We start from the raw sequence: 27,086 nt of genomic DNA on the forward strand, positions 1-27,086 counted from the left end.
ATGGGGAAGAGGGGCTGTGCAAAGGAGAGGGAACTCTGCAAAGTGCAATAGCACTGCTGCCACACGACACTGCAGACAGAGCAGACAGAGCAGAGTAAATCATCTACTTACATCCTTCTCTATTTCACTTATACCAAGTAAACCAGTGCCGGAGATTGCCAGATCTGCAACTTACCCACACAGGGAGCTTGTTTCTCTTCCGAGAAATCTGACCTTGAACTTCCATTATAGCAGGGTGATGTTTCCCTGGTTTGCTTAGGGACAGTCCCAGGTTAGATCCCCTCCCACACTCTTCACAGTGTCTTCTCTCTTTGAGCATTTGTCCAGGATTTTTTAAGCAAAGCATTATTACTCGTTGCATTCGTGTTGGCCAGGATGGGGTCGGCAGATTTGTGGAATGGATGCTGTGATGTGTGCACCTACAACCCCCTTCAGGACTGAAGGGCAAATCCACCAGCTGCAAGGAGGCCTCTGGCAGAAAGCCCCAGTTATCAGCCCTCATCAGAATTGCCTTGGATGAAGAGTGTCATCTCAACCATGGCCAAGCTCTTCTCCCAGGGTGCTCATGCCTAGTGCCTGGGTTATATAGACGTATAAACATCTGGCCCCCTTGCCCAGCTTTTGAGTCCACCGTGGCCTTGGCTGAGATCGAATCATAGGCTATTTTCTCCTGCCAAGTTCTGCAGCTCTCTGTCCCCTTTCAGAGGTGGCAAACCCAAGAGCACTCCCTTGCTCATTCCCTGAACGCTCATCTCAGAGTGTGCTTCCTGTACATGCGGCAGCCTGGGACAATCACCACTGGGTGCCTTCACCTCCTCCCACGGGGCTGTGGAGTAATGCACAAGCCATGGGCGGTGAGCTGAGTTCTCACTGTGGTTAGATCAGAGGATCTCATCTTTCCCAATCGTACCTAGACACAACAGGTGGAAGAAATGATGGGAGGCCCAGGGGCCTAAGCAAGGAACTTAGCCCAGCTGTGGGCAGTACAGGGACCATCTAGATGTCCTCTAGCTGGTCAGCCTCTTCAGGGTCCATCTCAGCTGCCGCGAATGGCCTTATTGAAGGGCAGGCTCCTTCCAGGACAGTCCACAGCTGGTGACTGGGTGAAGTCGGGTATACACGTCCAGCCACTTCCACCAAACATGGGGCACCTCTAACGGGCGACCCTTGCTCCAGAGCTCCCTGCCAAGACTTTGTCACAATTCGCCATCTTCCTATACCTAATCCTATTTTTCCTCTCTTCCCTAGGTGTTGGACCCCCCAAAATTCTTGGACCTCAAGTTCTCACCACTTATGCCTGGATAATTCAACCTGCAAGATCACGGAACCAACACTTCCATTTCCAGGACAGCTAATGGGGTTCTTACTTGCCAAAGGAAATCTGCTGAGACACTAGCTGCAGGAGACAGCCACCTCTTTTTACCTGGGATAATGGTGTGAGATGATTTGGTGCAGCTGCACCTGCTGGGCCCTGGGTATTACAGCCAATAGTGTGGTGACCCTGACCCCAATTTGGGAGATGCTTGAAGTTAGCAGGCCACAATTCACTACAGTCAGCAGAAAACATGAGACATTTTAGTCTAGCAGTGTGTGAAATATTTATAGAATATAAAGGTTGAGCTATCCTGTGATATAGCATATGAAAATGAGTCTCAATGCTCTTGCTACAGTGATTTAAACATCTGTATGACTCTCCAACCATGAAACTTATTATTTGGTAACTTTTTTTATATTTGCAGTAAATATTTTGGCACTAGTGGGCTCAAAAATGAAAATGAGTGTTTAATGCGAAATCAAATACTCTGTACCTGAGAAAGCTAATGACAAACCAATAGATTCCAAAATGTTTATTGGCACTTACAATGTGGGGCCATCTGATATCACTGGCCACATGAAAACCAGAAGACAAAAATCTGCCAAAGTGCCCGTATCTACTCCCCAAGATGGCATGGGCTTAAGAGATACAGCCGTGGAAAACACACAGAAAAGCATGGCTTTTCCTTTGGATCGAATAGCTGCTCCTCTAAATTACTTTTATTCTATGTCTCCTGCGCACATACAAAAAAGGAAGTTGATTCGATTCAGGACAGTCTTTTCCAAGATAGAAATATTCTAATCTGAAGCATTTTGAGCAAAGTAGCAGTAGCAGGAAGGTCACAGTCACCCTCCCTTGACCGTCTCCGTGAAGCATAAAACTTAGTGAGGGTTTTATCTCCACTCTAGCAGGTCCCAAGACCCTCACATGAGAGGTGACCTCTTTATACCCCAAAATACAACAAATACACACTGTGCAGGAGACTCATAAAGCAGCCCTTCCTCCAGGAGAAATAGTATTCTACGTCCACGTGATGATCTCCACCTGCCCTCAGGTACACGTCCTAACTAGACGCTGCTGGGGAGAGCAAATGTACACTGAATACAGCTGTGGCTCCTGGCCTTGAGTTGAAAGCCTTGTAGCACAACAGGGGACAAGCCCAGCTGCTTTGGCCTTGAACCAACCGTCCTTGTTTGCTGTTTGGTAGCTAATGCTGTGCAGTCTGACAAGAGGGGCTGGGCGGATTACTGTATGACCGGCACCATCAGTCACTCCCCTAAGGAGAATAAACCTGTGTCTCTTCCAGTTGGACCTCTGGGTGATTTCTTTGGTGTAGGCATACATTATGTGTGAGGCCTCCCCAAACAAGGAGTAGAGTGATAGGGTCAGGAGCAATGTGTGTGGGAAAGGTTAATGATATTAGCTGATGGGAAACTTAGTGTGGCTCGGCTGTATTTAATCATGGTAAGAAGACTGGAGAAGCAGGAAGAGATCAGGGGTGGAAGAGGAGAGGAAAAAGAGATACAGGGATAAAGAGACAGTTGCTACCTCTGGCTGCTGCTGGTATCAATGGAGATGATGTCATTAATCATACTCCCTCCCCCTATGGACCATAATGTCCTTGGCACTACTCTGATCGGGTATCTCCCACCCCCTGGAATACCAGCTCCACTCCTCCCCCAAAGCAAACAGTTATTTTCCAAACTACTCATTTTACAAGATTCAGCTCAAACACGAAAGTCCTCGACTGTTCCAGGGGCATCTATCTTTCACCAGAGGGCACCCAGTGTCCCCATTAAGACTGTATCTGCTCATTGTACTCGATTATTCACATGAGACATGCTGCACCTGGATCTCCTCATATACTAGAGAACTGACTTCAATACTATTCTTAATGTTAGCTGTCTGTCTCTCCCAGGCCATAGCCACAGTACCTAGAAGAGTGTTTGGGACAGAGTGGGCACTCTTGGAGAAACAGAATTAAAAAAAAAGCAAAGTCTCCTCCCAACCCAGAAAATCGTTCCACAAAGGTAGAAGAGAAAGAAGACAGTTCTATTATTGAATAAGCATTAAACCGGAGAGTGATGCACAGCACAAGCAATCTGCTAAAGAGATTGCACAGACAGAAAGAACTCTCTTTTATAGCAAAGTGAATGCAACCCATTAGATTAAGTAGGTTTTGCAATTTGGAGTCATGCAGTCTGCTGAAGTTAGGCCCGTTTCCTCTGAGAAAAGTGAGAGATTGAACCTTATCTTCCAACATGATTACGGTTTCTAAGAGATGGTTCTCAGGTCCTTGAGGAAACACTCATGATTGTGAGGCAGGCCAGAGGCTTATTTAGCCATTAAAAAGATTTCCATGCATCCAAAAAGATACAGAAAAACAATTCTCAAAGAGAACAGACAGACTTCAAAATTTCCTTCCTTTGTTTGCAATCTGGAGACTTAAGCCTGCCAATTCTACATTAATAACCGAATTCAGATTGTTTCCATGGAACCAACTATTAACACCTAGGGCAGGTGCTCTATCATATTTATTTTCCTGTAGAATACCAACACACAAGGGCATCTTCACGAAGTTTATGGAAAGCACATGCTATGAATGCCATTTTTTCCCACAAATGTTTTCAAGCAGTCTTGTAGCATGCGCTCAAGAAATGTTTGTAGAAAGAAGAAAGGGATGGATTATTTTGACAGCTGTAAAACAATCTCCACAGTAAGGATTTATTAAAGGGCCCAGGAAGTGGACCCAATGCTGGCCATGCAAGCTGGGCCTGTCATGAGAGTCCATGCCTAGCCACAAAGCACTCCTACTCATCTATTTAATTATGCCTCTGTTCAAAGTGGAATGAAGGGGCTAGGGCTCTTCCTAACCTAGGAGTCCACAATTCCCAGGTCATGGCCATGGCTTATCTCTGCTCAGCCTGCTTCTCTCCCCTCCTCCACCCTCAAAGCACTCCCCACATCAGTGGGTGAACTCATTGGCTGCTCCTCCAGAGCCCTGCACTGGAATTCATTCCAAGCCAGAAACCTGGGCTCATTTACAGAGGGACGCATGCTTGCGCATAATCGCCTCACCCATCTTGGGCTTCAATTTTCTCCTAACCATGTTCATTCTACCCTATTTAGTCCCAAGATCACTCTCCTTGACAGAGAAGACAGGAGCAAATGGGACGAGAGGAGTTCTGCTGGCTTCAGGCCATCCATCAACATCACGCCCTTGGCCTCACCAGCAAGCCTCTGCCTTGGGCCTGCTCTGAACTTAAAGCCCCCCATTATTTTTAGCTTCTTTGCTCAAAAACCTCAGCTCACTCTGGTCTTTGGTCCTCCTGCTCCATTCCTGGTGTTTGCCTCTCTTGCACATTATTTTTGTCAACAGGGCCTCTCTTTCCACCTTTTGGCACATGTCCTGTTAAAATCTGAGTTTCTCAGAGGGTGTGTGCAGCCACGTTGGCTGTAGATGTCTTCTTTTGTCTTCATCGTGAGCAACATGTGTGAGGGCAAAGATAGATTTGTACTTTTGAAAGTCTACCCATTCCTCTTCCAAGTCCCCTCTTCTGAAATAGAATGAGAACAGTCTTTTCACAAATGTGTTAAAATCTGCCTTCTCCAATGTCAAGATCTGTCGGAGCAGAAACAGCGGGTGGCATTTCCTGGAGAAAGCATTTAATTGCCACGGAATGATCCCGCCACCAGCTCCTCCCCTTGCTGTCTGGGAAGTGCGAGAGGAAATGGAGCCCTCATCAGCCTGGGTGCTGGATGACTACGGTGAACAGAGGCTGCAGCTGCCTGCTGCTTAAAGTGTAGCACGAGCTAAACAAACAGTGCTAATTCAGAGAGATGTGGGGAGGGTTTATCGTGGTCACATAACCCAACCTCTCCCAAATGCTCCATCTCCTGAGGCCAAGACCTGTACCACATACCCTTGCCTCCACAGTGCCATATTCAAGACACACTCGAATACAAATGCTAGAATATAAGAATGTTGGTTTCTGATTTTCCTTAATTCACAATGTCCAAGTTCAAACACCAATGTCCGATACCAATTATCTCCTATTTTTGCTGCTCTCTCAGCATCAACACACAATGTTTGCTTGTTTTACCCTAAGTATGGTTTCTAAAACACAAAAATTAGACTTTCTAACCAGCTCATTATCTGGTGCTGGTCACTCGTGTCGCAGCTAATGACCGACTGAATGATTGCACAGCTCTGGGGTAGCCAGGGTCTCCAGGGAGGGAGAGAGGGGGCTCCACTCACATACCCCCCGCAGCTGAGCAGTCACTACCAAAGCTGTCAGAACACAGCTGCCTGGGGCACATGCATGCTGCCATGCTGGTCTCCCTGGATCCCTGTCCCAACAGATGGCATGACAACATGGCAATAACTACAGTGAAAGTGTCCCTCCATTTGCCTTCATGTGCCTTGAAGCCCTCACTTTTGAGCAGATAATTCTGTGAGCAGACGTTTTTATCAAAGCCTCTCTCCATGATCCTTTTTAACCTCCACGGTTAGATGTTGGAATATTCACTTAAGAAAAGGGTTCCAAAATGCAATTTATTGCTTGGAAAAATGCCTTCTATGTATATATTCTCTTGAATGCTTATGGTAACTCGAAAGGAGTGTTTCTTCCCTCATGTGGATTTATTATTCATCACTCCAACCTTATTGCATCGTGGCAGCACAGAGCTAGTTACCATATGCAGGAGTTCACTGGTTAAAAACAAAGAACCCCTGCCTCTCACAGTTCTCTTCCACCTTCTAAGGGTTCCAACAGGATTCCTAACACCTCTGCTGGCGGCCACTCCTCCAAACACACCCTTTCATAGGAATGTGTCCAATCATGGCCATCTGCTTAATATCCAGACTTTTTTTAAAAAAAGATTTATTTATTTATTGGAAAGGCAATGTTAACAGGCAGAGGCAGAGAGAGAAAGAGATGTCTTCCATCTGCTGGTTTATTTCCCAGATGGCCACAGCGTCCGGAGCTGTGCCAATCCAAAGCCAGGAGCCAGAAGTTTCTTCCAGGTCTCCCACGTGGCTGCAGTGGCCCAAGGACTTGGGCCACCTTCCACTGCTTTCCCAGGCCATAGCAGAGAGCTGGATCAGAAGTGGAGCAGCCGAGTCTTGAACCAGTGCCCATATGGGATGCAGGGCTTCATGCCAAGGCGTTAACCCACTGCACCACAGCACCAGCCCCCATAGTAAGTAACCCAAAATTAAGAGATATATAAAAAGCAGAAGAATATTTATGGTATAAAACCCTAACACAGAGAGATCTTTTAGAAATAATTGTATACATACACATTTGCACTCCCTCTGCTTCCCAATAAAGAGAGAAAAATGACCAGTAAACCCATGAAAAAGAGGACCTGACCTCTCTAAATGACATTTGAAACTCTGTATCTAGACAAAGATTCAAAAATCACTAATAGTATTAGGGAGGGGACAGGGACACAGACAACGGTGTATACTTCAGGGGGTGGCACACACGGATGCTACCTTTAGGGAGAGTGATTTGACTACATTTATCAAAACCCTTATGGGATAGTCTGAAGGTTGCTTTTCCCCCCAAATTCCTACACGAAATCCTCACCCCTAAGGTGACAGTATAAGGAGGTGGGCCCTCTTCAAGATGATTAGCTCAGTGGGCGGAGCTCTCATGAATGGGGCTAGTGCCTTGTAAGAGGCCTGAGGGAAGCCTCCCTCTGCCACCAGCTGAGGGCGCCACAGAATGGCGCTGGCAGCCAGAAGCCCAGCCCTTCATCAGAAACCAAACACGCTGCCGCCCTGATCCTGGACGGGCAGCCTCCAGAACTGAGTAGGAAACTTGCTCTTTATAAGCCACCCAGTCTACTTTGCTATAGAACCCTGAACAGATGAAGGCGCCCTACGAAAGGTGCGTTCCCTTGAACCAGCAGGTTTAATTGTAGCGGTCTTTGCTGATTCATTCCATGAGTGTCCACCAGCATCTTTCCTGCAAGGATGTCGATACGCACACACATAGGAGATCTGGAAGTGTGCTGCTGTGGCTTGCACGGGACTGGGCTCCGCGACTCACACAGATGTTTAAGCCCCAATGTGTCGAGGCTGACAGGTAGAGGCTGGATCCAAGTACGGTCGGTGTCTTTGAGGTGGGTCTCGTGGGAGGTCTTTGGGGTTTAGTTTCTGCAGGTACTTCTCAGGAGACGATGGGTTACATGAGCCACGTTCAGCCCAGCTATTCTGTCTCTGCTTCCTGGCTTGACATATGATAGTTGTGCCACACACAACCCATCACTGCCAGCCCAACACCGGGCTAATGGCACCCCTGTTCTTAGACTGTGGACCTCCAAACCACGAGCCAAATGAAACTATTCCCTTCGTAAAGAGCTTCTCGCAGGTATTTGAAAGAAATAAAAAATCCAAAAGGACATCTAAATATTAACTGTGATCATCTATGAATAAAACCTGAAGATTACCAGTGTTCTTTTTCTTTTTATTTGCTCATCTGTTTGTCTAAAGTTCTGACACTAAATAAACTATTTCTCTAGTAGCTTATTTCTCCAGGGTTTTCTTTTTCACCAAAAGAAAATGGCAATTGTGATTGAAATTTTGGAATTTCCTATCCAGAGTTACCTACAAGTTCTATTCCAGTTGATTCAAAAGAGCAGATTAAATACAAAAGCAAAATGGTAGGCTCTCAAAGGCAGCAACTCCCGTTTGATTCCTAACAATGTTCAAGGAAGTTGTTTACAATCCCATACATGTCCTAGCTAATTTTAGCCATGAAGTCACAATTTTCAAAACCTGCACAATTTTCTTAAATAAAACCAGACAACTGAATAAAGCCTTTGTTGTGAAGAAGAGCAGGGTACAGGAGGCAGTGGAAAAGAAAATGATGTCTACTGCCCTGAGGGTCCCCAAAGGAAGCATTGCTCTCCCCAACCCCCAGTGCCACACTGGAAAGTGCAGCGTGTGAGCCATACAAAGCCCAGACACAGAAACCAGACCAGGACTGCCAGGTAGCAGGCGGCAGGGGTAGGGCTGAAACGGCTGCGTGCCACAGTAGTAAAACGCCTGCTACAGCCACGCATTTACAATCAGTTTGGCCAGGTTTCCTACACGGGCTCGGGGATTTTGTTTTCCCCCTATAAGGCAACGACAAGGATTTCAAACGGACCAAACATTTTATATTAGTGTCAACAGCACTCACACAGCTTCAGCTAGCAGAGGAGAGGAAAACCAAGAATATCTGCATTATTTCCCCCAGGGAAACTGCCTGAGCGCCATCTGTTCTCAGCCACCCTGCCCTACCCACTGTGGCCTTTCTGTAGTGCCCCCTTGCCCAGCCTGGAGCCCCCGGTCATGTGTCTCGGTGCATGAATTTTAAATCCCAGTGCTTCCCTGAATCCAGAAATTTGAAAAGTTAATTTCAACAGAGCAATTGGCACCACAGATTTCTTAATGCTACAAAGTATTAGTTGTATAGCTGCAAAAATCATTTGCTCTTCCCAAACTTAATTTGCAGAATCAATCCAGTACTATCCTATGTAATGTGAGGAGGGGGTGAGAGCAGAGGGGCTAGATTATGATGCACAGAAAATTGGTATTCTTGTAATCTAGGGTCTATGCACTGGTTCAAGGTCACAGAAGGCTACAGGAAAGTCTGTTGAATTGGCAATAGAAAACAGGTTGAGTAAAACAAAGAAGGGACAAGTTTCCAAAACATCTACAAACCACATATGGTATCTACATTTGTGTTAGTTGATTTTTATAGAAACATTAGCCTTTCAGGAAATAAACTATCCCATTCTGAAAATCAGGTGGATACTACTAGTAAGTAAATCAATCAAGATCAAAGCAAGATCCAATCGTGTTCATAGTACTATATATTTTCTGTAACTGTTGTTTATTTTCATTGTGTTTGAAAAGCAGAGAGAGAGCGAGAGAGAGAGAGAGATCTTCCATTTGCTGATCCACTCCCCCCAAATGCCCCATCAGCCAGGGCTGGCCCAGGCCAAAGCCAGGAGCCAGGAGCTCTTTCTGGGTCTCTCACATGGACAAGGAGCCAAGCATCTGAGCCATCATCTGCTGCCTCCCAGATGCTCATTAGCAGGAAGCAAAGGATCCAAGAGCCAAACATGGCACTATTATGGGATGTGGGCATCCCAAGTGACAGCTTCGCTGCTGTGCTAAATGCCCACCCCCACAGTGTGGTATTTGATCTGTATGGACTATAAAGGAGCATATTACAATGAGAGAAGAAAAACCCAAGAGCAAAAACAAAAGCAACTCATCTATATAACTGTAGTTCAAGATTTATTTGTAATTCATTTAAAAGAATATAAGTGTTTTCTCCCTTTGGTGATATTTGTACCCTGAATTAAGAAAGTAGAGATGAAAATCTAAAAAGACCTTAGAGTTTTCCCAAACCTGTTCTAAGAATTAATGGGTTAGAGAGACAAGCCTGTGGCACCCAGAGCTCTCGGTAACCTGAAAGTATCAAGTGATTCCCTCATTTTCTGTCTTACTAACGCTGCTCCAATTATTCTTCTAATCAGAGGCAAAACCAAGTAGGAAGTGAACAGAACACGCGGGGATCAGTTCCTAAAACCACGCATCCGTAATGACAGGGAGAAGTCAGTCATCCCAGACTGCCCAGGTGAGTGCGCGGGCAGTGGAAATCAAGGTTAAAAACAGTGAGCTTGAATGAAATCGCATTACAGAGAGGCATCCTCAGGAGGTTTGCCAAGGTCAAGTCGAGGAAGGCCAGACGGGTGTGAATATTTCTCACATACCCTGGAAGGAAAACAAAACAAAAGTTACCACCGACAGCGACATAGAATCCCAAATCTTTGTAGTTCAAAACGAAGTTCCTTCCAGTTACAGAATGCGCCTCCTGCATCAGGTTAAAATGAGTTTTTTTGTTTTTTTTTTTTTTAATGACTTAAAGGACCAGCAAAATGACTTCATTCTCGAGACACTGCCTTTGGATCACAAAGCAGCGTGTGAAGAATGTAATGGCTTCTCAAGTGATGTCTCATTGGCTGTGCTGGAGACAGGTTCACACGGGTCAGGAAGAAGGGGGCGTTCACGTGTTGTCACCTACCTCCACATTCATGGCAAGGACAGTGTGACCACATCGTGGAGCAGAGCAATTTAAATGGAAATGAGTGGAGTAGCAGCGTTGCACTGTATTACGCCACGGGAAGGTGACTTCCAAGAGGACGTTGAGGCAGGGAGACAGGCTAATGAGTCCCCACCTCCACCAGACGCACAGGGTCATGAAATCTCCATCCGACTTTCTGCACTGCTCAGCCAAGCTACGTGTGGGATACAGAGTCCTGCTGTTGCTTCCGACTAAAATCCCAGGTTGCCTCCTAGGTCACGGCCAGTGCTTACCTGTCCTTGAAGATAGAGGACTGAGAACTCTCACAGTGTCTCAAAAGTTCTCACCTACTGGGATGGGAGAAAATTTCACTGAAAGTGATCTCACCCTAGGTGCCTCAGGAAAACTAACAGGGGACTTTAGAAAATCAAAATACATCTTTAAAGTATAGAGGCATCTTAACCTATTAAAGAATAAGTGGATAGATTGAATATGATCAGACTGTGATATAAAATACATATGTTTCAAAAAACAAAAAGTAGGGGTCGATGCTGTGGCATAGTGGGTAAAGCTGCTGCCTGCAGTCCCAGCATCCCATATGGGCATGACTCAGCTGCTTCATTTCCCATCCAGCTCTCTGTTATGGCCCGGGAAAGCAGCAGAAGATGGCCCAAGTCCTTGGGTCCCTGCACCTGCATGGGAAATCTGGAGGAAGCTCCCAGCTCCTGGTTCCTGGCTTTGGATCAGCCCAGCTCTAACCGTTGCAGCCAATTGGGGGGTGAACCAGCAGATGGAAGATCTCTCTCTCTCTCTCTCTGCCTCTGCCTCTATCTCTCTAAAACTCTGCCTTTCAAATAAATAAATAAATCTTAAAGAAAAAAAAAAACAAAAACAAAAATTAATCCAGTCTGTTAACTCAACATACACACTGATTCTGCAAGTATCTATATGACATTGCAAGACGCAACTGATTCTTTCCTTGGTTTTCAACCTAATTATAGCATATTTTCTGCCTTCCTCCTCTCTTCTGTCTTCGGCTTTTTACTGGGTCAATATTTCCTGCAAGCCTCAGATGTGATTTGAGGAATAGCTCTCTTCTCTCATTCCTCAGGGAAGCTCCAACCTCAACTACCAACATCTAAATTAATGACACATTTTTTAATATATTCTAAACACCAACTTTGGCCCATTTGCTATTTACAAAACATGACCTGAATAAAAGGTTGGTTTATGGTTTCTCTTCTAACTTTTGTATGGTATTCTCTGATGAACAGATATCTGGGCTTTGGAAGTGCCCATGCTGCTAAGAAAAGCACCCAGTCATCCTCACTACTACCTCATGAGAAAACAAAATCCTTAGGAATGTAAGTAGAGATTTGTAGCTCACCATCCACAGCCTACCAGAAACCAATGGTGAGCCACACGACCAAATTCATATTTCCTTAGCAGAAGCCCTGGCAATATGCATTCATGCTCTCCCATCACGTTCCCACGTGCCCAGACACTTTCGTAGCTACTTTCTAAATTGTAGAAGTTATTAAAGTAGATGACAATGGACAAATATATAGTGAGTTTCCACCAAGCACTCACCAAAATCTGAATTGCAATCATATTTCACAACTGAGTTGTATGAACTTTGACAATGTCTTCAACTCACTTTGCCTCATTTTCTATATAGCTCCTAATCACGTTCTCATAAATAAATCAATAACGTGTCTATTGCATCATACACTGCAAACATACTGTGCTTCCATCACTTTCTCTCTCTTGTCTATAGTGAAACAAATGAGTGAAAGTTATGGATAGACAGATTCAGGATGTATTCTCTGCAAATTCATTTATGTTTAATTATCTTCAATTTCTATACTTTTGGAAAATCTATCCATTATTTTTCATTCTTTGATTCCTTTTGAAGAAAACGGCATGTAAGATTTCTCACAGATGGCAAACAGTGTTGTCAAAAAATGATCTTTTGTCCCTCAAGTATTTATTAAAATGTGACCTCACCTAGAGTTTCCAGGTCAGCAAATGGTTTGTTGGATTTTGCCAGTTCAAAGACTTCTATCTTCTCTTTCTCTCCCCACTCCTCTCTTTTCAACCTTCTACACACACACACACACACACACACACACAAATATATATGTAAGTACACATGCACTTGAGCTTCAATTAAACTGTAAAGTTGACGGTAGTCAGTTTTGATTCTGCATACATTGCAAACTTCACAATCATATATATCCTGAAGCTTTGGTGTTGGTTCAGTAATAGATTGTGCACACAAAATACATTCCACACATATCATAGCACTGTTGCAAGGTTTTCTTCACAGAAATATGTAAGGACATCTCATTTTCAAAGAGTACCTTTTGCTGTAGGGTTTTTAAAAAATCATTTTGTCGTGAAAAATACTGGTTTCTTTGATGTGCTAGTTTCACTGAAGGAATATATTACTAGAGAATGCTTACTATTTTTATAACCACATTCACTTAAAATTTTCCTGGAAAAAAAAAAAAAAGACATTCATTTGTTTTTGTTGTAGGTTTGGGCAAAGGGTGATAAAAGCCGGATAGTCCAAGGCAATCATGCTGAGAACACAGGGCAGGTGTCATTTTTTATTGTGATTGGCTAGTGCTGAAATCTGGGCTTTCTCGCTCTCTCACTCTCTCAGAAGCTATTGTGGAATTTACAGAAATCACTCTGGCTTACTGCCCATCACACAGCTGAACAGTACACCAAAAAAAAAAAAAAAAAAAATCTGGAGAGAAGGCCACAACATATTTTTTAAATTCTCCTTGTTTTTGTTCCTTGACTTTGAAAGATTTTTTAAAAGAGAAAAGCAAAAACTCACCCAGCTGTTACCGCTATTCATATTCCAATAGCCTCCAGACTGCCCGAGGCCACCTGGTTGACTTTTGCCTTGGAGTCGGTCCAGAAAAGCATTATTTACCCTTTAAAACAATGAGAAATGTGTGTAAGTAAGAATCGTGCTCAGGGCTAAGAGATTTCTGAGCATCTAATGTGCTCTGACTGTGGGGACTGCTTCCCCTTTCAGCTTAGAAGAAATCTACAAGACTTTTCATATTGATCATAGGACATGCTATCAACACACCTTTACTGGCCCGGGGCCAGGCTTGACACAGGCCAAGGAGGGCACACAGGCTTTTTCTCTTTTTCTAATTTATGTGTTCGAGAGACAGGGAGAGGAGTGAGCTCCCACCTGCTGGTTCCCTCCCCAGATGTCTACAATGACCCATTTCTGGGGCTGAAGCCAGGAGACTGGAACTCAATTCAGATCTGTCCAGTGGGTGGCAGGGACTCTGTTTCTTGAGTCATCACAGCCACCTCCCAAGGTCTACACTGACAAAAAACTGGAGTCAGGAGCTAGAGTTGGGACTCAAACCCAGGAGCTAAACGCCCACCCTAGGGGCAACTAGTTCTTCAGATTTTCAATCACCCATTTTCTGCCAGGTCCGCAAGAACCTTGGTCACCCAATTAATTGCACCTCTCAGGGCCATGCCACCATTGAACCCCAGGGGCTGAGGAAAGATGGAAGCATTATCAAGAACTCAAACATGGAGAACCAAACATGGTTCTGTGGCCCTATCCATGCAAGACACATGTTCTCCCTGTACCCCTGCACTCTGCTGTCCACGGTGTTAAGGTAAACTCTGAAAGTTTCCCTTTTAGGAAGTGGAGGAGAGTGGAGGGAGAAGGCAATAGCAGAAGAGAAACTCCAGCTTGCGAAAGAAGGAATGGGTGCACCTTTTCTGATGTTCTGTCATACATGCAAGCAACCAATTTCATAAATGAAGTTCAACACACAGGAGGTAACATTATAAAGAAAGGCAAGAGGGGAAAGGGTGATGTGGTGCTGTTGTTAGGCCACCACTTGGGACATCAGCATCCCCATATCAAATGCCAGTTCAAGTCCCAGCTCACTGCTCACGTGCCCTGAAAGGAGTGGATAATGGCTCAAGGACTTGAGTTCCTGCCACCCACGTAGGAGACTGAGATGAAGTTCCATGTTCCTGGCTCTGGACTGGCCCAACCCTGAGACTGTGGCCATTTGGGAGTGAACCAGCAGATGAAAGATCTCTGTCTCTGTTACTCTGCCTTTCAAATAAATGAATTATTTTTTAAAAAGAAAAAGAAAAAAGAAAAGAATTCATGGAAAGCCAAGACACTCTGGGGGGAAAAAAAAACCTAAATGAAAGATCTCCACGAGTGAGATCCCAGTGGAAAGAATGGGTCATCAAAGAAGGAGGTACCTTTCTCTGAAGGGAGGAGAGAACTTCCACTTTGACCATGGCCTTGTCTAAATATGATCAGAGTCAGTGAACTCAGGGGGCTTCCATAGCCTTGGCAGCTCATGACAAGAGCCTAGGGTGATTACTGATGCCATAAACAAGAGTGTCAATTTGTTAAGTCAACAACAGGAGTCACTGTGCACTTACTCCTCATGTAGGATCTTTGTCCTTAGTGTGCTGTACATTGAGATTTAATGCTATAACTAGTACTCAAACAGTATTTTTCACTTTATGTTTCTGTGTGGGAGCAAACTGTTGAAATCTTTACTTAATGTATGCTAAACTGATCTTCTGTATATAAAGAGAAATGAAAATGAATCTTGATGTGAATGGAAGGGGAGAGGGAGTGGATAAGGGGAGGGTTGCAGGTGGGAGGGATGTTATGGGGGGAAGCCATTGTAATCCATATTCTGTACTTTGGAAATTTATATTCATTAAATAAAAGTTAAAAAAAAAAAAGAAAAGAATTATCATGAAGGCCAGGGCAAGAGCTACTATATTCTCTTGCTGCAGCTGTTACCTAAGTGGTCATTTTTCAATCCAGAATTAGACCAAATATTCATTTTAGGGATTTTTCTGTTTCTTATATTAAAATTTTTAATTTAAAAAATTAAAGTTAGCATCATGCTCTTTGTTCCCCACTTATGGATGATGCAGTCAGGAAGTTGGAAGCTAGAAAAACAGCTTTGCATCAGGCACCCTCTGCTACCAGCAGAGCATAGCCACACATTGCTTAGTGTGATGAGAATTTGTTCTAAGAAATGTGTCCTCAGGCAAACCTGTCATTGTGCAAATATCATGGAGTGACCTTACACAAATCGAGATGGTGTCGCCTGCTACACCCCTGGGCTATATGGGATAGCTTATTGCCACCGGACTACAAATCTGAATAGTGTGTTACTGTACTAGATACTGTCAGCCAGTGTAACTCAATGTTATTTGTATATCTAAACTTAGCTACACACAAAAGTGTAAAAACCCTAAGTGATTGGAACTTTTCAGCTCCATGATAATCTTATGGGCCAGCTGTTCCTCACTGACCAAAACATCCCATCTGTACACATGCAAATGTTCATATCGTATCTAAGGAACTGTGGAAATAAGACTAGTGGCTGCTTGGAGGCAGAGACACAATGGCTGGTACACAGCAGACATTCACTACAGGCTTATGGAAGGAAGTGAAGGTGGGAATCAATCACACTAGCCTCCTTTTCAATCATGAAGACTGGCAGAACATAGTCGTGGTAGGTGGCTACAAGCTAAGAACAGAGGGGACTTTAAGGAGAATAACAGCTGCGTGGCAAAACCCTTTGTCTGTGCTTGCTCAGTGTTAAGATGCCAACCATGTGCTGACTCAGCTGACCCCTACTCTCCCTACAAGAACCTTACTCGGTTCCAGAAGAGATCATGCCTGCCTTTCCCTTTAACCTCTCATGACTTAACCACTGGTCTTAGAATAAAAACACTGGCTTATATGATCTTGTATTGCCTTGGTCCTGCCTACTTTCCCTACCTTATTGAATATTTTTCTCTTTCTTACCTCCATACTCCAATCATTTGAACCTCTACTCTTGCTCCTTCCCCCTGATAATGGGGGGTGGGCAGGCATCCAAGCATATCTCTACCCCCAGTCTCAGGGTGGCTGATTTCTCCTTGTCCTTTGATGCTACCTCTTCAGTGAGACCTTCATCTATCACCTCCAATTAACTGCTCCCTTAACCTCACTCTGATACGGTCCTCACAGAACATACCATGGTCTAAGAGAATCTTGCTGCTTCCGTTTCTCTCTTCTAGATTGTAATTTCCATGTGGTTAGGGAACTTTTAGACCTCGTTTACTCTTATTCCCAGTGCCTAGGAAAAAGTCTTCATGGAGTAGACGCCAGTGGTGTAATTACGCAACAAATGAATCTCCCAGACACGTGGTCCCCACCTCTGCCTGCTGCTCTCCGTTCATTCAATCACTGTAAAGACTGACAGCTTGTCATAAATACACAAGGTACTGCGATTCACTTCTGACCATCAATCACTACCAACACGTCCCTGAGGTTGAGTTCTCCTTGATACTTTAGGAGTGCCCTCAACTGGGCCGTGTACTGCAATATGAGTCAACCAGAGACCATGGGAGGTCAAGAGATTCTCCCAGGTCCTTTCAAGAATCCAAGTAAAAGTGGGGGTAATTATATTTAATATTAATTAATATTTTCCAATTAATATTTTCATTTACTAGTCTTAGACAGTATGTATATTTTTATTACCGCCAAACATCAGCTCTTAGTTTCCCTATGAGGGTTTACATAGATTTTAAAAAGGACTTTTCATGGATGGCTCAGGTCTTAATAGATCAATCCCAATCATTCCAGTGTTTACCTCATGGCCCAGACTCCTTCAAGTCCTTGAACTTCTTGCTCTGTCTTTCCTCTCTGGACTTCCTATTTGTCTTCTCTTACTCAAACAGCTATACCTGGGCAAGTTCAAGTGTAACAGGGCCAGGCTCAAGTTCATTAAAGGAGATGTTGAGAAACTTGTTAGGAATCCCACAAGCTTTCTAATGTAAAATTCAGAGTTGAGTTTTCTGCTCTACAATCTTCTGAACAACAGAAAACACATTGCAATTCTGACTCTAGATTTATGCACCTGGAGAAAACCTGACATGTTCTCCACACACATATAGCATAGCATGTTGTTTCCCTAAGAAGCAATACACATGGCTGTTTTATTCATTAAGAATTTATTGAATGACTGTTCTCATATAACATGGGAATACCCACTGTAAATCTGAAGGGTGATACAAGTGTAAGTTCTTCTCAAAAATTTATTAAGAACATAAAATATGCATTTAAAGTCTTGATCAGTTATTTCAAAATTGATTACTAAGTTTATTATCCAGATAAATTCCCTCACGAATTAAATCTGGATCTACATTGAACTACAATCAATAAAAAGAAAAAAACCAGGTACATAAAATAAACAGCTCCATTAGTTTTAGGTATTCAGTGGTATAAAAATAAAATTACAGAATGAGAATCGAGATTCCTGTAACAGGGGAAGGTGTTTGGCCTAGCAGTTAAGACGGCCACATCCCACATTGGAGTGCCTGGGTTCAATTCCCAACTTTGGTTTGGGTTTCTGACACCAGTTTCCTGCTAATGTGAACCCTGAGTGGTAACAGGTTCCAGTAACTGGGTTCTTGCTTTCCCTGTGGATTGTATTCTCAGCTCCCAGCTTCCATTCCAGTCTAGACCCAGCCATCTTGGGCATTTGGGAATGAACCAATAGATGGAAAACCTCTGTGTCTGTCTCTCTCTACCTCTCTGCCTCTTAAATAAATAATTTAAGGAGAAAAATGATTCCTGTAACCAAAAAAAGTAATCTTTTTTTCCTCAAAACAATTTACTTGTGCTTTTATTGGGTACCCATCAAAGATTAATTTATTAGCAATGGGGCCTATTAACGGGACACATACTATCTTTAACAAGTTTAAAGCCTTATAATCCACTTAATCTTCAGAAACCCAGAGAAATAATTGGCTACTACTAGCAAACAATGTTATGCAAATTCAATATCAGGGTTTATTTAAAACCAGAAAACCTTTTAGAGACAAAATAATAAAAGCCAATTTAAGAAATGGAATAAACCAATTCATGGTTTACTTTATAATAAATAGGCAGCAGTCTCACTGCTCTCCAAAACCTAACTCCTCAAAATAGCCTAATCAATGGGTTAGAGCTTTGATGCTTCCTTAAATCAAATGTTAACATGTAAATGCACATACCATATTTAAAAACTATTTTGACTGGACTATGGAAACAGCATAGTTTAGTAAGAAGAATTCGAATGTTTATCTAGAATTAGTGGCTCCAGTCAGAACTGGGAGTTTCTATTGAACACTTTTTAAAGTTTCTGATTTTCTTTTTCTTTCTTTTTTTTTAAGTCTGATTTTCAAAATGAAACCATCAAAACTTAAAAATATATTTTAGTGATAGTGTGAAGATTAAATACATAAGAGATGATACTCACTTTCAAAATAATTTGCTCCTGTAATCATGAAAGCCCTTTCAGTAAATTCTGCTAAGATTTTCAAGCATACCCTCAAAGAACTCAAATAACCCAGGTGTCCCCAAGGACAGGCCTGGCATAACAATGCAGACAATATGCTGGTGAGTGGCACCCTCTGGGCAACAACATGTTCTACTGGGTACTCTAATATCTGGTCTGAGATAAGAGAGAGTACTGACACTATTACTTAATGGTTCTATATTAAGAATTCTCCCCCAATGTATTGGTCACTATAAAATAATTTAGTAAGTTTTTGTGTAAGCTTTTGTACTCAAACATGGGAATCAATTCTTCTAAAGGAGTCTACAAACATCAAAGCATCATCTCAAGGATTATGATGCTTTGTCCCATGCAAGGCAAATTGAACATAACCTAAATAAACACATAGCTTGAGAGCAGGATTCAGGTTCCTAATGTGTTTCTCACGCGAACTAACCAGGAAAATCAGAATTTATGTGTGCATGTACATATATATGTGCACATATATATATATATATACACACACACATAGATATGTGGCAATTGGTATACCTCATATACACAAAATATTATAAAAAGAATGATTTAAAGATAGCATAGGCCATTTGGCCTAGTGGTTAAGACACTGCTTAGGACACCCATATCCTATATCAGAGTGCCTGGGTTCAAGTCCCTGCTCCATTGCCAATTACAGTTCCTACTAATGCATACCCAGTGAGGCAGCAGGTGATAACTCATGAACTGGGATCCCTGCCAACCATGTGTGATACCTGCATTGAGTTTCTGGCTCCTGGTTTTGGCCTAACCCAGTTCCAGCCACTGTGACCATTTGGGGAGTGAAACAGCAGATGGGGAAATTTCTCTCCCTTTCTCTCTGCCTTTCAAATAAATTAAATTGCAGAAAAATTTTAATATAATATAGATTCCAAAACTTAATATTACTATAGTGCATTCCTAAAGCATTGTAAAAAGTTTTATATGTAATTGATTTAACCAAGGATGCTTATTTTATTTTATTAGCCAGTTATACCTCCTGTGTTCAGACTGCTGCATTTTGGCTCTTTCTTCCTCTTGCTGCTGTCGCTTAAGTTCCAGTAATTCATTCTAGGAACAATAAAAGTTTTAAAATACGGTTTTCAATTAACACAGTTGTACAGAAGACACCAAATCAATTACATATTTAACCTTAGCTGGTATAATATTTCAGTTTTGAAACTTTCATTTAAGTACTATTTGGATGTGAAATTATTTTCTTATATAAGTAGGTAGCAAAAATAATTGTGGCTTAGTAAAACGGAATAGCTTTGTGAGCATAAAAATATTCCATTAAAAAGCCAGTGTGCATGGTCAAGATTCCAGACCAAGAGCTACAACACACACAGAGGCAAAATACAATGGGAGTCAAACTCATCCGTGTCTCACAAAGAAAAACAAATCAAATTCATTCCTTTAGGAATGCTACATAATACTATTTTTTGTGTGTATTTCTCTAGCATTTCTTTGCTAATAAAATCATTGCCACTTTTATGAATAGACACCAGGTTCAATTCCATAGTGCAATTCTGTTAGTAAAACATCATCCTTCCTGGAAAACAAACACTTACCTGTTATAGAATAATCACTTCCAGCCCTAACAGGACCTTAGGCTACCTGGAGGAGATACTTCAATTAACTAATCACATTCCTATAACTAAGTCTCTAGCTTCCAATACTCTGATTATCTTCCCTGAGAGGCAACTTCTTCCAGACTCAGTTATTGTGTTTACAGCATTACACCAAAGAACTAGGTCCAGGATCTCTCTAATACTCAACAAACAACCTCAAGGCACACTGAGTTTTAATCCCATTTCAAAGACAGGGAAGAAAATCATTGGGCCCAAATCATAAATCAGGGCCTGAGTCAAAGAGATTTTTCTGGCAGAGAAAATACTGCCACATCTTGATAAGCACACACTTATGAAGAGTGGCCATGGTTGCTTTCATTAACCCCTAAAATTCCTAGGAGAAGTACAAAATGAGCTCAATATGCAGACTGACATTTTATTTTTTTAACCTTTATACAAAGGCCATCCAATATTCTATAGTTCTCAAAGACTGTCTTAAGCTATAATATTTCAAATATGCTGCTCAACAATCCTCAAATCACATTATATAATACTGGTTCCTATATAGCAACAAGAGTAGGAAGTTTTCAAAGTAACTGAATATTATTCACCCAGTCAACAAGCATTGATTAACGCTTAGATGCCAAGCCTTGTGCTCTAGAGTCTGCTTTTTTCCACAATGCCATAAATTCTTTATTTTGTTTTAATTTTTATCACTGTATGCATACTGTTTCAAAAAGAGTGCCAAGTATGAGTACTACATATTTGTACAACCAAGGCTCATACCCAAGTGGAAGCAGCTCCCAACCTCTCCCTCAACCCTGTAGCCACTTTCAATACCTGGGTGTGCTTTCATCTGCCAATTATATACTTCTTAATCGTTTGCATATTCTTACATTTCTTACTTTAAAAATTATATATTTTTTATTTCCTTCTCCTTTTGCTCTTGTTGGCTTATGCAATTTTTAAAAAATCTTCTATTTTCTTTTTAGTGAAATATGTGGAAAGAAAGACTGGACATAGCAACTGAAATGTTTTGGAAGTGCAGTGTTTAACCAAGAAAACCTTAACATGGGCATATGAAAATTTTGCCAGAATTCCATGGCTTGATTCTCACACCAATTTTCAAAGGTTGACAAGTAAATAAATAAAGTCTCATTTGGCTAATTAATGAGCATCAGGGGCTGGTGTTGAGCTGCCTCCTGCAATGCTGGCATACCATATCAGAATGCTGGTTAGAGTCCTGGCTGCTCCAATTATGATCCAGATTCCTGTTAATGTGCTTGGAAAAGCAATGAAGGATGGCTCAACTACTTGGGCCCCTGCCACCCACATGGGAGTCCCAAATGGATCTCTAGGCTCCTGGCACCAGCTTGGACCAGTCAGAGCCATTGTGGCCATTTGGGGAATGAACCAGTGGATGGAAAATCAATCTCTCTCTCTCTCTCTCTCTCCCCCCACCCCTTCAAGTAAATAAATAAATAAATAAAATTTTTTTTTTAAATTAACGCACAGTATACTTGTTTGTCAGAGGGGTAAACAGGATCAGAGATGTAGTGAAAGTAACTTCACAACAGCTGAAGAGCTAAACAGCTCACTAGTAGCAAACTTAAGAGAGGGGGTTACATTTTCTTTTATTTAATCAACTTCTGCTGGATGCATCCATCATGTGGGTTTAGGATTAAGAATAACTTCATAGTAGTTCATCATACTCAGGTATGAACAGTCCCCTTTGGGTTTTCCTCTCTTGGAAGCCCACCTCCACGCTGCTCTGGCTGGAGGTCCTTGATTCTAATAAATACTTTTAAATTTCTTTGCTGTCCACTTGGAAATTCTTCTTCCATGTGAGACAAAGAACCGAGGTAACAATAATTTCTCTGCCTCCGTCTTCCAGATCTACAGGAGCCATTCACACTCAAAAGCTGTAGCAGAACATATCAAGCTGGAGTCAAGCCAAACCCTTCCTGCTGAAGGTCGTTGATTCTTTCCACACTCATTAACCCGGTTTCCCAAGGAGCAATTTCTGATGTTCAGCTCATTCTGAGTTTACACAAGGGGCTTCAAAACACTCACAGAAATTTCACAGGGTCCTTTAATCCCATTTTCCCAGGAAGTTTTTGAAACCTACTCATGCAATGAGCTCTGAACAAGCTAAACTCTCAAAAGTTCTGAAATAGGACACAAAAATGAAAACCTGTAAACTGTAATATGTTTTACTTCACTTTAAAATAATTTTAAGACAATTTTTTCAGACTTGGGTAAAAACCATCATGAAATTTATCTGGAAAAAATATATAAATAAGCAATCATGGTCATAAAAAGTCCTGAAAAAGAAATGAGGAAGGGCCAGTTCCACCAAATATTAAAACACATCATAAAACTAGAGTAGTTGAAAAATATGATTGAGAGCCAGCACCGCGGCTCAATAGGCTAATCCTCCACCTAGCGGCACCGGTACACCGGGTTCTAGTCCCGGTCGGGGCACTGGATTCTGTCCTCGTTGCCCCTCTTCCAGGCCAGTTCTCTGCTATGGCCTGGGAGTGCAGTGGAGGATGGCCCAAGTGGTTGGGCCCTGGACCCGTGTGGGAAACCAGGAGAAACACCTGGCTCCTGGCTTCGGATCAGCACAATGTGCCGGCCGCGGTGGCCATTGGAGGGTGAACCAATGGCAAAAGGAAGACCTTTCTCTCTGTCTCTCTCTCTCTCTCTCTCTCTCTGTCCACTCTGCCTGTCAAATAAATAAATAAATACAAAATATGATTGAGTCTTGGAAGAGACCTCACATTATACATAAGGAAAGATATCTTATCACAAAGTATTTCTGCTAAACAAATACAGGAGAGAGAATTCAATGAATGATGATGAACTGGCAAATTTCTAAGGAAAAAAATAGACCCTTTGCTTATTATACAAAAATAAATGTTATAGGCTCTAAGATTTTAACCTAAAGATGGGATTAGAAGTTTTCAAAGGAAGCATTCATAAACTTAGGAAGGCCCAGAAATCATAACTGAGAATGAATTGATACATTTGGTTAAAAAAATTTTCAAAGCATCCATTAGGAAAAAATATCACAAACAAAATAAATAATTGTTAATAAATATATATGACACATATAGGTTAATCAGTGCTCTCTCACTCATTCATTATTAAATAAAGATCTGGGGGCCTGCGCACAGCAGGTAAAGCTGCCACCTGTGGGGTTGGCATCCCACATGTGTGCTAGTTCAGTCCCGGCTGCTCCACTTCCAATCCTGTTCCTTGCTAATGCAGCTGGGAAAGCATCAGAGGCCCAATCCAAGGGCTCTTGCACCAAAGTGGAATATTGCTAAGAAGCTCCTGGCTCCTGACTTTGGCCTGGCCCAGCACCAGTGGTTGCAGCCATTTGGGGAGCTAACCACTGGATGGAAAATCTCTCTCTCTCCCTCTCTCTCTCTCTATTTCTGCCTTTCAAATAATTAAATAAATCATTAAAAATAAATAAATACATATCTTGGCTCCTATTACTGGCCAGGCTTGGATCCATATGATAGGATTACAGTGGTGAAGAAGGTAGACAAGCCTTTTGCTCCTTAGAGTTTATATTATAGAAAAAGTGACAAAAATATCCAATAGAAACCCCATGCACAAGATTTATCCTGATGTGAACTTCAGTGGCTAAGTGCCCTTTTTAGACAATACATATTTTTATTTTATGTTTGAAAATTTTAACTGAACCATAGAAATTATACATATTTATAGGGTACCATGTGATGTTTCAATATATGTACACATTGTGTAAGATTCAAGTGGGGATAAAGAAAGGAAAGAGGCCGGCGCTGCGGCTCACTAGGCTAATCCTCCGCCTTGCGACGCTGGCACACTGGGTTCTAGTCCCGGTCGGGGCACTGGATTCTGTCCCGGTTGCCCTCTTCCAGGCCAGCTCTCTGCTGTGGCCCAGGAGTGCAGTGGAGGATGGCCCAGGTACTTGGGCCCTGCACCCCATGGGAGACCAGGATAAGTACCTGGCTCCTGCCATTGGATCAGAGCGGTGTGCTGGCCGCAGCGCGCCAGCCGTGGCGGCCATGGGAGGGTGAACCAATGGCAAAAGGAAGACCTTTCTCTCTGTCTCTCTCTCTCTCACTGTCCACTCTGCCTGTCAAAAAAAAAGAAAAGAAAAGAAAAGAAAAGAAAAGAAAAGAAAAGAAAAGAAAAGAAAAGAAAAGAAAGAAGGGAAAGAGGAAGAAAGGAAGGGAGAAAGGAAAAGAACGAAGGAAGGAGGGATAGAGGGAAGGAGAAAGAAGCAGGGAGGGAGGGAGAGCAGTTTAAATATGCACAAAATCCTTTCTTCCAGTATTTTATAGAGAAGTGTGCACTCTATTATCATTGCCTATAGTTACCCTACTGTACAACAGAACCCCAGAACTGCCTGGTCTTATCTCACTTTAACTCCACACCCATTGACCAACCTTTCCCCCACTCCCCTTGTCTTCCCACTCTCCCCAGAGTCTGCTAACCACTGGTACACTTCTGACTTCAAGGAGATCAGTGTTTCCAGAGTCTACATGGGCAAGATCATGCAGTATTTGTCTTTCTATCCCTGGCTTATTTCACTTCACACTGTGACTTCACGTCCCACCCACGTTGTTGCAAAAGGCAGGGATCCATCCTTTGCACAAGTGTGCAGTACTCCACTGGGTGCAGCTTTCCCATTTTCTTCCTCCATTCATCAGTGGACGGACTTTTTGGCAATAACTGCACTAAGTGTAATGAAGTGATATATCATTGTGGTTTTGATTTGCATTGCCTAGTAATCAACTACGCTGAGATTTTTTTTTTAACAGACCTGTTAGCCATTTGCAAGCTTTCCTGTGAAAAATATCTATTTAAATCTTTTGTGCTTATTTGAGACGAAGGCTCAGTGAAGGTTTGAGGAAGCAGCTAAGGACCTCATGTAAACCCATGAGGCAAAGACAAAAACCAGACAGAAAAAGGACCAGATGATGGAACAGGCTGTTTGCTGATAACTAACAGATGACCTGTAAATTCAAAATGCTCATCATCTTCACTCATGATCAAAGAAATATAGACCAAAACAATGGGATACTATCAGAAATTGTCTATATTAGCAAAAGTTAACTTAGTTTTTGGAGGGCAATTTAGCAATAACCACTGAGGCACAAAATGGTGTACATCCTTTGCAGAAGAATTCAAAGATTCATGTATATGACTATTCACAGATGTATTATTGAAATGATAAAAGTTCAAGGTCAAATATTAAAACCCACCAATAAGAAACTGACACATTAAGACCATCAACACAATGGAATACTGTGAAATAGTTACAAAGAAGGCAGCAGGTCTATTATGGGGGTGGGGCAGAGCATCTATGGAGAGATTGCTAAGAGACGTTAAGTGATAAAACATAAAACAAAAGAAATAAAATGAGTTTTCTTAGGACCTTTCCATATCAATAGAAAATATAGACATACAACCATTTCAACTTTCATGCATTGGTATTATCACATTTAAAATATTTTTATGGAAAAAATAATACACAAAAATGTTAACTGTAATTGTGACTGGGGCGAGGAACTTGGAGGGTGACTGGGCAGGGGCCAGAAGCTTTAATATATAAGATGTTTTGTTTTTTATATAAGATGCTTTGTTTAATATAAGATGTTTTTTTTTTTTTTTTTTTTTTTTTTTTTTTTTTGACAGGCAGAGTGGACAGTGAGAGAGAGAGACAGAGAGAGAAAGGTCTTCCTTTTGCCGCTGGTTCACCCTCCAATGGCCGCCGCTGCAGCCGGCGCACCGCGCTGATCCTGGCAGGAGCCAGGAGCCAGGTGCTTTTCCTGGTCTCCCATGGGGTGCAGGGCCCAAGCACCTGGGCCATCCTCCACTGCACTCCCTGGCCATAGCAGAGAGCTGGCCTGGAAGAGGGGCAACCGGGACAGAATCCGGCGCCCCAACCGGGACTAGAACCCGGTGTGCCGGCGCCGCAAGGTGGAGGATTAGCCTATTGAGCCACAGCGCCGGCTGTATAAGATGTTTTTGTTTTCTTTTTTCACCTTTGATCCAGTTCGTATACTGCTTTCTCATACCATTGACAAGGATATGTTACCAGTGTGGGAGGTCCTCAGTGTTAGGCTTTCCTTTACCTGAGAATCCAGATGAACAGAGTGTTTAATACTTAAAGATGTAAAGGGGAAAACAACACACTCTGAAGCTAAAACCTGATGAAGGGAAGAAAAGAGGAGGGAAGAGTGTGACAAACAGTTTGCTATTACAGAGCCGAGGAGGGAGGGGTAGGGGCGGGCTGGAAGGGACAAGGGGACCGGAAAATGATGAGGCATCAGCTTGCAGGGGCACTGCTCCGGATGGCAGTAGGAGAGGTGTTGGCATCACGCACTCCGGGCTTATTCTTTGGTACTAAGAAGGATCATTTCAAGTAATTAATCTGTTCTGCTGAACCAACAACCACAGAGGATGTGCCCACATGCCTTAGAAACATATTCTCAATTCATTTCCTGAAGGCTCACACAGAAGGGTAAGAGCAGACTGGACAAACACAAAGTTGTTCTTGTTCCAAGGACTACACGTGGGACACTGAAAGATGCAAAATGCTCCAAGCAGGAGAGAGACGATGCACAGCACACTATCAGGTCCTGCTCCTCTCAGCACAGACTTGTTAAGCACCGATCATTGTCCAGATGCCTGGATTCATGCGGAAAGTACAGATACAAAAAAGACG

The 27,086-nt window shown here is 42.6% G+C and overlaps 1 protein-coding gene across 5 annotated transcripts in view; it reads right to left on the bottom strand.

Annotated features, from left to right (window-relative positions):
- Window positions 1-9,597: 9,597 nt before the first annotated feature.
- The window catches only part of EPSTI1 (epithelial stromal interaction 1), a 139,078-nt gene continuing 121,589 nt past the window's right edge, over window positions 9,598-27,086 (bottom strand). For 2 of the 5 annotated variants that reach the window (XM_008260007.4, XM_070048761.1), the window contains 3 exons: window positions 19,780-19,853; window positions 13,253-13,352; window positions 9,598-10,094 (listed from right to left, as the gene is read on the bottom strand). In XM_008260007.4, coding sequence (XP_008258229.3) covers window positions 10,086-10,094; window positions 13,253-13,352; window positions 19,780-19,853 — 183 coding nt within the window. In that variant the 3' untranslated portion in view covers window positions 9,598-10,085. Of the gene's footprint in view, window positions 10,095-12,340; window positions 12,507-13,252; window positions 13,353-19,779; window positions 19,854-27,086 lie in introns of those variants that run through there. The other 3 variants (XM_051850664.2, XM_070048762.1, XM_051850665.2) reach the window with 3 other exon arrangements.

This window comes from Oryctolagus cuniculus, chromosome 9, assembly GCF_964237555.1.
Source record: "Oryctolagus cuniculus chromosome 9, mOryCun1.1, whole genome shotgun sequence".
NCBI lineage: Eukaryota > Metazoa > Chordata > Mammalia > Lagomorpha > Leporidae > Oryctolagus > Oryctolagus cuniculus.